At 44.2% G+C, this 12,145-nt stretch overlaps 1 protein-coding gene across 4 annotated transcripts in view; it reads right to left on the bottom strand.

Annotated features, from left to right (window-relative positions):
- LOC112239397 (zinc transporter ZIP9) overlaps nucleotides 1–9,617 on the bottom strand; it is a 15,024-nt gene extending 5,407 nt beyond the window's left edge. Inside the window, exons 1-4 of one of the 4 annotated variants that reach the window (XM_042305831.1) lie at nucleotides 9,058–9,615; nucleotides 8,271–8,376; nucleotides 3,832–4,023; nucleotides 435–503 (exon numbers count right to left, since the gene is read on the bottom strand). In XM_042305831.1, the coding sequence (XP_042161765.1) occupies nucleotides 435–503; nucleotides 3,832–4,023; nucleotides 8,271–8,376; nucleotides 9,058–9,153 (463 nt within the window). In that variant the 5' untranslated portion in view covers nucleotides 9,154–9,615. Of the gene's footprint in view, nucleotides 1–434; nucleotides 504–3,831; nucleotides 4,024–5,271; nucleotides 5,334–8,270; nucleotides 8,377–9,057 lie in introns of those variants that run through there. The other 3 variants (XM_042305828.1, XM_042305829.1, XM_042305830.1) reach the window with 3 other exon arrangements.
- Nucleotides 9,618–12,145: the final 2,528 nt, after the last annotated feature.

Raw genomic sequence — 12,145 nt, 5'->3', positions numbered from 1 at the left:
TAGCTGTGTGTGTAGTGTGTGTGTGTGTAGTGTATGTGTGTGTGTGTGTGTGTGTATGTGTGTGTGTGTAGTGTGTGTAGTGTGTGTGTAGTGTGTGTAGTGTGTAGTGTATGTGTGTAGTGTGTATGTGTAGTGTGTGTATTACCTACCAGCAGCATGGATAACCAGTCCCAGTGTAGCTGTGTGTGTGTGTGTATAGTGTGTGTGTGTGTGTGTATAGTCTGTGTGTAGTGTGTGTGTAGTGTGTGTAGTGTATGTGTGTAGTGTGTATGAGTAGTGTGTGTATTACCTACCAGCAGCATGGATAACCAGTCCCAGTGTAGCTGTGTGTGTAGTGTGTGTGTGTGTATAGTGTGTGTGTAGTGTGTGTAGTGTGTGTGTAGTGTGTGTAGTGTATGTGTGTAGTGTGTATGAGTAGTGTGTGTATTACCTACCAGCAGCATGGATAACCAGTCCTAGTGTAGCTGTGATACTGGTCCTGTTGGACATCCCAGTCCGTGGATCTGAAACAACACAATCAACTAACTGAGAGCAACATGAGCTGAACATAATGAACGGTACCGGTACCACAATGACTAAAGTTTGGAGAGGGGGTTTAGAGAGGGGTTTGGAGAGGAGGTTTGGAGAAAGGGGTTTGGAGGGGGTTTGGAAAGGGGTTTGAAGAAGTGGTTTGGAGAGGGGGTTTGGAGAGGGGTTTGAAGAAGTGGTTTGGAGAGGGGGTTTGGAGAGGAGGTTTGGAGAGGGGGTTTGGAGAGGGGGTTTGGAGAGGGGGTTTGAGAGGGGTTTGAAGAAGTGGTTTGGAGAGGGGGTTTGGAGAGGAGGTTTGGAGAGGAGGTTTGGAGAGGAGGTTTGGAGAGGGATTTGGAGAGGGGGTTTGGAGAGGGGTTTGGAGAAGTGGTTTGAATAAGAGGTTTGGAAAGGAGGTTTGGAGAGGGGTTTGGAGAGGGGTTTGAAGAAGTGGTTTGGAGAGGGGTTTGGAGAGGAGGTTTGGAGAGGGATTTGGAGAGGGGTTTGGAGAGGGGTTTGGAGAAGTGGTTTGGAGAAAGGGGTTTGGAGAGGAGGTTTGGAGAGGAGGTTTGGAGAGGGGTTTTGGAGAGGAGGTTTGGAGAGGAGGTTTGGAGAAAGGGGTTTAGAGAGGAGGTTTGGAGAGGAGGTTTGGAGAAAGGGGTTTGGAGAAAGGGGTTTGGAGAGGAGGTTTGGAGAAAGGGGTTTGGAGAGGAGGTTTGGAGAGGAGGTTTGGGAGGAGGTTTGGAGAGGAGATTTGGAGAAAGGGGTTTGTAGAGGAGGTTTGGAGAAAGGGGTTTGGAGACGAGGTTTGGAGAAAGGGGTTTGGAGAGGGGGTTTGGAGAGGGGTTTGGAGAGGAGATTTGGAGAAAGGGGTTTGGAGAGGAGGTTTTGAGAGGAGGTTTGGAGAGGAGGTTTGGAGAAAGGGGTTTGGAGAAAGGGGTTTGGAGAGGAGGTTTGGAGAAAGGGGTTTGGAGAGGAGGTTTGGAAAAAGGGGTTTGGAGAGGAGGTTTGGAGTAAGGGGTTTGGAGAGGAGGTTTGGAGGGGTTTTGGAGAGGAGGTTTGGAGAGGAGGTTTGGAGAAAGGGGTTTGGAGAGGAGGTTTGGAGAGGGGGTTTGGAGGGATTTGGAGAGGAGGTTTGGAGAGGAGGTTTGGAGAGGGGGTTTGGAGAGGAGGTTTGGAGAGGGGGTTTGGAGAGGAGGTTTGGAGAGGAGGTTTGGAGAGGAGGTTTGGAGAGGAGGTTTGGAGAGGAGGTTTGGAGAGGGGGTTTGGAGAGGAGGTTTGGAGAGGAGGTTTGGAGAGGGGGTTTGGAGAGGGGGTTTGGAGAGGAGGTTTGGAGAGGAGGTTTGGAGAGGAGTTTGAGAGGGGTTTGGAGAGGGGTTTGGAGAGGAGGTTTGGAGAGGAGGTTTGGAGAGGAGGTTTGGAGAGGGGGTTTGGAGAGGAGGTTTGGAGAGGAGGTTTGGAGAGGAGGTTTGGAGAGGGGTTTGGAGAGGGGGTTTGGAGAGGAGGTTTGGAGAGGAGGTTTGGAGAGGAGGTTTGGAGAGGGGTTTGGAGAGGAGGTTTGGAGAGGGGGTTTGGAGAGGAGGTTTGGAGAGGAGGTTTGGAGAGGAGGTTTGGAGAGGGGGTTTGGAGAGGAGGTTTGGAGAGGGGGTTTGGAGAGGAGGTTTGGAGAGGGGGTTTGGAGAGGAGGTTTGGAGAGGGGTTTGGAGAGGAGGTTTGGAGAGGGGTTTGGAGAGGAGGTTTGGAGAGGAGGTTTGGAGAGGGGGTTTGGAGAGGAGGTTTGGAGAGGGGGTGAAACATTTAGAACATGGAAACCTGGTGCTTCCAGATCTTGTCAACTCGTATGGTCATTGGCATCCCAAACAACGACCATAGACATTGGCTATGCAACCCAGCACAAAGAGATCAGAAACCAGGCTAGAAGAAGTATGTTATATGAAGTAACTTGACCTGAATTTTAATTCTACTGCAAATTCCTGAGTGCAGAACTTCCTTATTTTCTTTATAATGGATTACTTTTAGTGACGACAACACACCACCAACCCAAGAAAGTCTATAATTTGATGACTACAGAGTTTTCCTTTTTTCATATGGACAAACTTTGGAGCAAGCTAGAGATACACTATATATACAAAAGTATGTGGACACCCCTTCAAATTAGTGGATTCTGCAATTTCAGCCACACCAGTTGCTGACAGGTGTATAAAATCGAGCACAGAGCCATGCAATCTCCATAGTAAACATTGGCAGTAGAATGGCCTTATTGAAGAGCTCAGTGACTTTCAAACATGGCACCGTCATAGGATGCCACCTTTCCAACAAGTCAGTTTGTACAATTTCTTCCCTGCTAGAGCTGCCCCGGTCAACTGTAAGTGCTAGGCGCAACGCAACAACGGCTCAGCTGTGAAGTGGTGGGCCACACAAGCTCACAGAACGGGACCACTGAGTGCTGAAGCGCGTAGTGCTTAAAAATCAGAGTTCCAAACTGCCTCTGGAAGCAACGTCAGCACAAGAACTGTTCGGGAGCTTCATGAAATGGGTTTCCATGGCCGAGCAGCCGCGCACAAGCCTAAGATCACCGTGCGCAATGCCAAACGTCGGCTGGAGTGGTGTAAAGCTTGCCACCATTGGACTCTGGAGCAGTGGAAACACATTCTCTGGAGTGATGAATCACGCTTCTTCATCTGGCAGTCCGACGGACAAATCTGGGTTTGGCGGATGCCAGGAGAACGCTACCTGCCCGAATGCATAATGCTAACTGTAAAGTTTGGTGAAGGAGGACTAATGGTCTGGGGCTGTTTTTCATGGTTCAAGCTAGGCCCCTTAGTTACTTAACGCAACTGCATACAATGTCATTCTAGATGATTCTGTACTTCCAACTTTGTGGCAACAGTTTGGGGAAGGCCCTTTCCTGTTTCAATATGACAACGCCCCCGTGCACAAAACAAGGTCCAAAAGCGGACCAACTCCATTTAACACCCATGATTTTGGAATGAGATGTTCGACCAGCAGGTGTCCACATACTTCTGGTAATGTTGCGTATGATGCTATATGAAGTAGTAACTCTGGGAAGGGTGAAGTTGAACCCAGATACTGATTTTTAAAAAATCAGTTTAGCATTTCCCCACTAATTGTGAAGGTAATGATTGAGGGAGAGAGGAAACTGATCCTAGAGCAGGTTTTCAAAGGGTCGGGATAATGCTTACGATGCTAGCCCAAATGAACGCTAGGGAATGTCTTCACAGTGTCTTCACAGTGTGTTTTCTATTGGACAGGCTAATGCTAATAGAGTGAGGAGCTAGGCCTTCACCTCGGAGCATCACTGACCGTGTCCGGAGCAGTAGCTACTGATCTGGTCCACCAGGAACATGAGGATGAACCCTACGACCAGGGAGACCCCGATGAAGAACCGTGCTGGGAGACCTTTAGAGGGGGGGTCCTCCTCCTGGAGCTGCTGCCCGACCCCAACATCACTGGCATTCTGATTGGCTGCTGCTGGGGCGACAGAGCAGGAGGAGACTGCGGAGAGATTACCGAGAGGTGTGTGTTCTTAACAAACACAGACTTTTTAGCAACAGGCACACTCAACCAGATATGGAGTCAACACCCTCAAATAAAACATGTTGTGTATCCCTGTGTAAAGCATCTATCAGAAACAGTCTGAAAGCATCTCTCAGAAACAGTCTGAAAACATCTCTCAGAAACAGTCTGAAAACATCTCTCAAAACAGTCTGAAAACATCTCCTCTCAGAAACAGTCTGAAAACATCTCTCAAAACAGTCTGAAAACATCTCCTCTCAGAAACAGTCTGAAAACATCTCCTCTCAGAAACAGTCTGAAAACATCTCCTCTCAGAAACAGTCTGAAAACATCTCCTCTCAGAAACAGTCTGAAAACATCTCCTCTCAGAAACAGTCTGAAAACATCTCCTCTCAGAAACAGTCTGAAAACATCTCTCAGAAACAGTCTGAAAACATCTATCAGAAACAGTCTGAAAACATCTCTCAGAAACAGTCTGAAAACATCTCTCAGAAACAGTCTGAAAACATCTCTCAGAAACAGTCTGAAAACACCTCTCAGAAACAGTCTGAAAACATCTATCGGAAAAGTAGAGTAAAGTAGAGTACAGTAGAGGATAGTACAGAAATGTAGAGGACAGAAAAGTAGAGGACAGTAGAGCAGGGTTTCCCCAAACGTTTTCACTCGGGGCCCATCTTCCAGCAACAACAAACTGGGGCCCATCTTCCAGCAACAACAAACTGGGGCCCATCCTCCAGCAACAACAAACTGGGGCCCATCCTCCAGCAACAACAAACTGGGGCCCATCCTCCAGCAACAACAAACTGGGGCCCATCCTCCAGCACCAACAAACTGGGGCCCATCCTCCAGCAACAACAAACTGGGGCCCATCCTCCAGCAACAACAAACTGGGGCCCATCCTCCAGCAACAACAAACTGGGGCCCATCCTCCAGCAACAACAAACTGGGGCCCATCCTCCAGCAACAACAAACTGGGGCCCATCCTCCAGCAACAACAAACTGGGGCCCATCCTCCAGCAACAACAAACTGTTCACACCCCTCTTCTTGATGGAGAGAAATTTGCAAGTTTAAAGCATATTTACTGCAATTCTACACATTTTGTCATGGGGTGAAAAATAACATTTTACAGTTCTATAGCCACTTCAATTGTGTATTCATGTGATATTTGAGTGAGAGAAAAAATATGACAATAATATGTATGGGCTATGAAAACAGAAATAACAAACCGTTAGTTGACATGAGCTAGTTGATCTGGACATTTCTCACAAGTTATACATCTCTTTAAGGTCTGCAATGACAAGAGGAACCGATGATGTACTACGTAATTTAGATGTTACACCATTGTGCATTCTACTTTTAAAGTTTAAAGTCGGACTGAGTTCCTTTAAAAGCCGGACCCTCGCGTGCCCCACAGTGCAGTAGAGTTCAGTACAGTATAGTAAAATAGCGTAGAGTACAGTATAATGCACTGTACTGAACATACAGTTGAAGTCTGAAGTTTACATACACTTAGGTTGGAGTCATTTAAAACTTGTTTTTCAACCACTACACAAATGTCTTGTTAACAAACTATAGTTTTGGCAAGGCGGTTAGGACATCTAATTTGTGCATGACCCAAGTCATTTTTCCAACAATTGCTTACACAGATTATTTCACTTATTATTATGATTATTTTACTGTTTCACAATTCCAGTGAGTAAGAAGTTTACATACACTAAGTTGACTGTGCATTTAAACTGCTTGGAAAATTCCAGAAAATGATGTCATGGCTTTAGAAGCTTCTGATAGGCTAATTGACATCATTTGAGTCAATTGAAGGTGTACCTGTGGGTGTATTTCAAGGCCTACCTTCAAACTCAGTGCCTCTTTGCTTGACATTATGGGAAAATCAAAAGAAATCAGCCAAGACCTCAAAAAATTGTAGGCCTCCACAAGTCTGGTTCATCCTTGGGAACAATTTCCAAAGGCCTGAAGGTACCACGATCATCTGTACAAACAATAGTAAGCAAGTATAAACACAATGGGACAACGCAGCCATCATACCTCTCAGGAAGGAGACGCGTTCTGTCTCCTAGAGATGAACGTACTGTGGTGTGAAAAGTGCAAATCAATCCCAGAACAACAGCAAAGGACCTTGTGAAGATGCTGGAGGAAACAGGTACAAAAGTATCTATATCCACAGTAAAATGAGTCCTATATCGACATAACCTGAAAGGCCGCTCAGCAAGGAAGAAGCCACTGCTCCAAAACCGCCATAAAAAAGCCAGACTACGGTTTGAAACTGCACATGGGGACAAAGATCGTACTTTTTGGAGAAATGTCCTCTGGTCTGATGAAACAAAATAGAACTGTTTGGCCATAATGACCATCGTTATGTTTGGAGGATAAGGGGGAGGCTTGCAAGCCGAAGAACACCATCCCAACCGTGAAGCACGGGGGTGGCAGCATCATGTTGTGGTGGTGCTTTGCTGCAGGAGGGACTGGTGCACTTCAACAAAATAGATGGCATCATGAGGAATTAAAATTATGTGGATATATTGAAGCAACATCTCAAGACATCAGTCAGGAAGTTAAAACTTGGTCACAAATGGGTCTTCCAAATGGACAATTACCCCAAGCATACTTCCAAAGTTGTGGCAAAATGGCTTAAGGACAACAAAGTCAAGGTATTGGAGTGGCCATCACAAAGCCCCGACCTCAATCCTGTAGAAAATTTGTGAGCAGAACTGAAAAAGCGTGTGCAAGCAAGGAGGCCTACAAACCTGACTCAGTTACACCAGCTCTGTCAGGAGGAATGGGCCAAAATTCACCCAACATATTGTGGGAAGCTTGTGGAAGGCCAACCGAAACGTTTAACCCAAGTTAAACAATTTAAAGGCAATGCTACCAAATACTAATTGAGTGTATGTAAACTTCTGACCCACTGGGAATGTGATGAAAGAAATAAAAGCGAAAGAAATAATTATCTCTACTATTATTCTGACATTTCGCATTCTTAAAATAAAGTGGTCCTAACTGACCTAAGACAGGGAATTTTTACTCGGATGAAATATTAGGAATTGTGAGAAACCGAGTTTAAATGTATAAGGTGTATATAAACTTCAGACTTCAACTGTATCTACTTCACTGTAGCTCTACTGTACTGTGCTGTCCACATTTGTGAAACATAGACATCTATGATTGGTTCAGATTTGGTCTGGTCTGGACCAACCAAATGTGGTCTTGTTTGCAGCTCATTAGAATACCAGTCGGTGTGTGGAATAATAGCCAAACGTGGGAAGCAGGATGTGACATATTTTACCTTAGGATACATCACCATGAAGAGAATGGTGTTATTAATGATCCATTTCTGTCTCGTACAGATCAGGGACCAAGGATGTCATTCTGTTACTGGGTGTTCATCCACTTCACTTACTGTAGTTCATTAACTAAAAGAGATGTTTTCAAAGTCAAGGTGTCATATCATCGCTGACACCCCAGTCTTTCGGCAGACATCTTTTGAATCTTCATTCAGAGCAGATGTTTAACAAAGTGGTCGGATAAAAAAACTGAAGGAGATTTAAATGTCATTCTGAACAGCGCACAGTTCATTCAGTACATGTTTTTGATTAAATGTTTAGTGTAAATTGTTCAAAGTAGTTATTGTGCATAGAGTTGTATGGTTTGTTAAACATCGAAATCAATGTTTTTTTTTTTTTTTGTACATTTGAAAGTGAAAAACCTGATTCAAAGCGTAATTCCGTTACCATGGCATCGCCCTGACGTAACAGTACAGCTTCCTGTCTGCCCAAGCCGAGCTATAACCAAGGACCCTTAAATTAGGTTACCAAGTTGATTTTCATTTAAATGAGGTCACTTCATTGCCCATGTATCCTGAAGTACCCCCAGGCTCTGCGGCTTGGTCTGACGGTGAAGTGGGTGTAACCAGACATCAATTAAAAGGGCTGGGCAGGCTGAGGGAGCATTTGGCTTGAAGGTCCATTATAGATACAGTTGAAAAGACGCATCACTGAAATGATAAACAGTTTGGCGAGATAACCCTTAGAGGACTACAGACTACTTATAGCATCAATGTAGCTGCAATCGAGGGACTGTTTTGCCCGTACAAACTTAACAACAACGATGTAGCCTACAGTGAGTTGTTGCTCCATCTGTCTGATGTCTTAGAGAAGTTGGAACCCCGTGGCTGTTACTCCTGTTACATTATATGTCTGGTACCCCTCACCTCTCCATGACTCTTCCAGTAGTTCCACCCCTTCTGGGAGGACGATAGCTAGAGCTGTACCACAGAGCAGGCCTGCCCCGAATACACTAACAAACTGCAGCCTCTTCTGTTGGGAGAGAAAGGGACACAGACACATTATTATTACCTACACACCAACGGTTGTTTGTTCTAGGAAGGAGAGGGGTAAATACATGTGTCACGGTATTATAACAGTGTTAAATTATGCATTATCAATATTCGTTTTTTATTTATTTAGGTTTTTACAAAGTCAAGAATTCAAAACTGGTTACGGAGAAGAAACGTGTCTGTCTGGTTCCAAAGGTCATTTCCTTTCCTCTATTACGGTAACAACAAGAGATCTAAATGTACCAATCACACCCTTGACAAATATCGAACCTTCCTCAGTGCCCCATTGTAAACTTCTGATGCTGATACATTTAGAATTACATTTTTTTTTTTATTTATTGAATGGATGGGGGGTACAGTAGCTATCTATGGAATGAAGGAGAGGGGGGGGTATCAGTAGCTATCTATGGAATGAAGGAGAGGGGGGTACAGTAGCTATCTATGGAATGAAGGAGAGGGGGGGGGGTACAGTAGCTATCTATTGAATGTTCACAAAATATTGTATGGAGTGGATCCCATATCAGGGACCAGTATGAGACAGGTCTGAAAAAACATTGACATCTCTGGCATCGGGAGAAGAGACCATGAAGGAAGGTACGGCGCAAGTTACAGACAGGAGGGGAACGGAGGGAATACAAGGTTAAAGAATTAAATGACTTACCTCAGAAAGTTTCATCAGAAGTGGAATCAAACCTAATAGAAAACATCCCAAAAACATCGCACCGGATATTAAAATAATCGCTATTGCCTCATCCATGGCTATAGATCTTAATTTATGCACGATATTAAGAATGTCAGTTGTTTTTTTTATCCTCTCTACTATTTAAAATACACCTTTATCTGTACTGAAAATCCGTTTTTAAAAACTATTGGAAGAAGCCCTGTTGATCACAAGCGAGACGCGCGTACATGACATTCTCCACGCTTCCACGTCGCCCGGTTTCTGTCGTAACCGCCCTTCTCAAAACAACGCCTGGCGGTACAAAACACCGACTGCAGAACAAATAGAAAACCACCGTCGACTCCCTGAACTTGTGACCGTCGCGGGGTGATTTGTTTAAACTAGTTTCCTCTCCTGAACCTTCATCTGTACTGATGTGAATAATGCGTTGGGAATATATGCTACTTGTTCGGGAGTTTTTCCCTTCACTTCAGTGCAGAAGGAGACAAGACAGCACTAAAACTATTTAAATGGTCTCATCCGTTAGGGGATGTGGTGTGTGTGTGTGGTGTGTGAGTTAAACCGTTAGGGGATGGTGTGTGTGTGTGGTGTGTGAGTTAAACCGTTAGGGGATGTTGTGTGTGTGTGTGCATGCGTGCGTGCGTGCGTCAATCCGTTTCAAATCAATGCCTTGCTTGGACAGTATAGACTAATGTAGAATCTAACAATGAGATTGTTGGGGTGACCCCAGTTCAGTATCACCAGGGACGTATTCATTAGTGTAAACCGTAGAAAAATGTTTTTTGAAACAGAAACCGTTTACTCCAAACGGAAAATGTTTTGCAAACAAAACGAGTTTCTATTGGATAACTTCAGGTAGGTCCCTCCCAGTTTCATTCAGTTTGCTTCCATTTGGTTCTTATTCATAATGAATACACCCCTGTTCTTTCCCGTTTCGGTCAGACATCTTACGTTTGGTGCCTAATGAATATGACCCAAGTTTCTTTCACAGCCAGTATGTCGAGTGCATTCAGAAAGTATTCAGACCCCTTGACCTTTTCCACATTTTGTTACGTTACAGCCTTATTATAAAATTGATACAATTGTTTTTTCAACCCATTAATCTACATTTTGCTAATTTATATTTAAAAATAAATAAATATATTTATATATATATATATATATATATATATATATATATATATATATAGTATTTTTTTTTATATATATATCTTTTTTAAATATATATTTATTACATTTACATAAGTATTCAGACCCTTTACTCAGTGCTTTGTTGACAGTGATTAAAGACTTGAGTTTTCTTGGATATGACGCTACAAGCTTGTCACACCTGTATGGGGAGTTTCTCCCATTCTTCTCTGCAGATCCTCTCAAGCTCTGTGAGGTTGGATGGGGAGTGTTGCTTTACAGCTATTTTCAGGTCTCTCCAGAGATGTTCAATCAGGTTCAAGTCCAGGCTCTTGCTGGGCCAATCAAGGACATTCCGAGATTTGTCCTGAAGCCACTCCTGCGTTGTCTTGGCTGAGTGCTTAGGATCGTTGTCCTGTTGGAAGGTGAACCTTCACCCCAGTCTGAGGTCCTGAGCGCTCTGGAGCAGGTTTTCATCAAGGATCTCTGTACTTTACTCCGTTAATCTTTGCCTCGATCCTGACTAGTCTCCCAGTCCCTACCACTGAAAATGATGCTGCCACCACCATGCTTCACCGTAGGGATGGTGCCAGGTTTCCTCCAGGCGTGACGCTTGGCATTCAGGCCAGAGTTTAATATTGGTTTCATCAGACCATAGAATCTTGTTCCTCATGGTCTGAGAGTCTTTAGGTGCCTTTTGGCAAACTCCAAGTGGGCTGTTGTGTGCATTTTACTGAGGAGAGGCTTCCGTCTGACCACTCTACCATAAAGGCCTGATTGGTGGAGTGCTGCAGAGATGGTTGTCATTCTGGAAGGTTCTTCCATCTCCACAGGGGAACATTCGACCTCATGGCTTGGTTTTTGCTCTGACATGCACTGTCAACTGTGGGACCTTATATAGAAAGATTTTCCAAATCATGTCCAATCAATGGAATTAAACACAGGTAGACTCCAATCAAGTTGTAGAAACATCTCAAGGGTGATCAATGGAAACAGGATGCACCTGAACTCAATTTCGAGTCTCATAGCAAAGGGTCTGAATACTTATGTAAATAAGGTATTATTTCAATTTTATATATATATTTTTTTATAAATTTGCAAAAATGTCTAAAAACCTGTTTTCGCTTTTGTCATTATGGGGTATTGTTTGTAGATTGCTGATTTTAAAATAAATGTATTTAATCCATTTTAGGTTAAGGCTGTAACTTAACAAAATGTGGAACAAGTCACTGTATATCAGTGTTTTAATACCCAGGCTCATCATTATTGAAATTGTAATAACCCCAAAAAGATTGGAACAGGTAACTGGCAAAACATTGAAATGATACAAAGCTGAAAGCAGGTGTGGTTCCTGAGTTAATTAAGCAACTAACATCCCATCATGCAGGCTGTTATTTTGTCCATTATCTTGGTTACCCAGGCTACGCCCCCATAGGATGACAATGTCCCCATCCACAGGGCACGAGCGGCCACTGAATGGTTTTGATGAGCATGAAAATTATGTAAACCATATGCCATGGCCTCTCAGTCTCCAGATCTCAACCCAATATACCATGGCCTCTCAGTCTCCAGATCTCAACCCAATATAGCCTGGCCTCTCAGTCACCAGATCTCAACCCAATATAGCCTGGCCTCTCAGTCACCAGATCTCAACCCAATATAGCCTGGCCTCTCAGGCTCCAGATCTCAACCCAATATACCATGGCCTCTCAGTCTCCAGATCTCAACCCAATATACCATGGCCTCTCAGTCACCAGATCTCAACCCAATATGCCATGGCCTCTCAGTCACCAGATCTCAACCCAATATACCATGGCCTCTCAGTCACCAGATCTCAACCCAATATACCATGGCCTCTCAGTCTCCAGATCTCAACCCAATATAGCCTGGCCTCTCAGTCACCAGATCTCAACCCAATATAGCCTGGCCTCTCAGTCTC

The sequence above is a fragment of the Oncorhynchus tshawytscha genome, linkage group LG25, assembly GCF_018296145.1.
Source record: "Oncorhynchus tshawytscha isolate Ot180627B linkage group LG25, Otsh_v2.0, whole genome shotgun sequence".
In the NCBI taxonomy this organism is placed as follows: domain Eukaryota; kingdom Metazoa; phylum Chordata; class Actinopteri; order Salmoniformes; family Salmonidae; genus Oncorhynchus; species Oncorhynchus tshawytscha.
The sequence above is the reverse complement of the archived record's forward strand: the minus strand, read 5'-3'. Positions and strand labels throughout refer to the sequence as shown.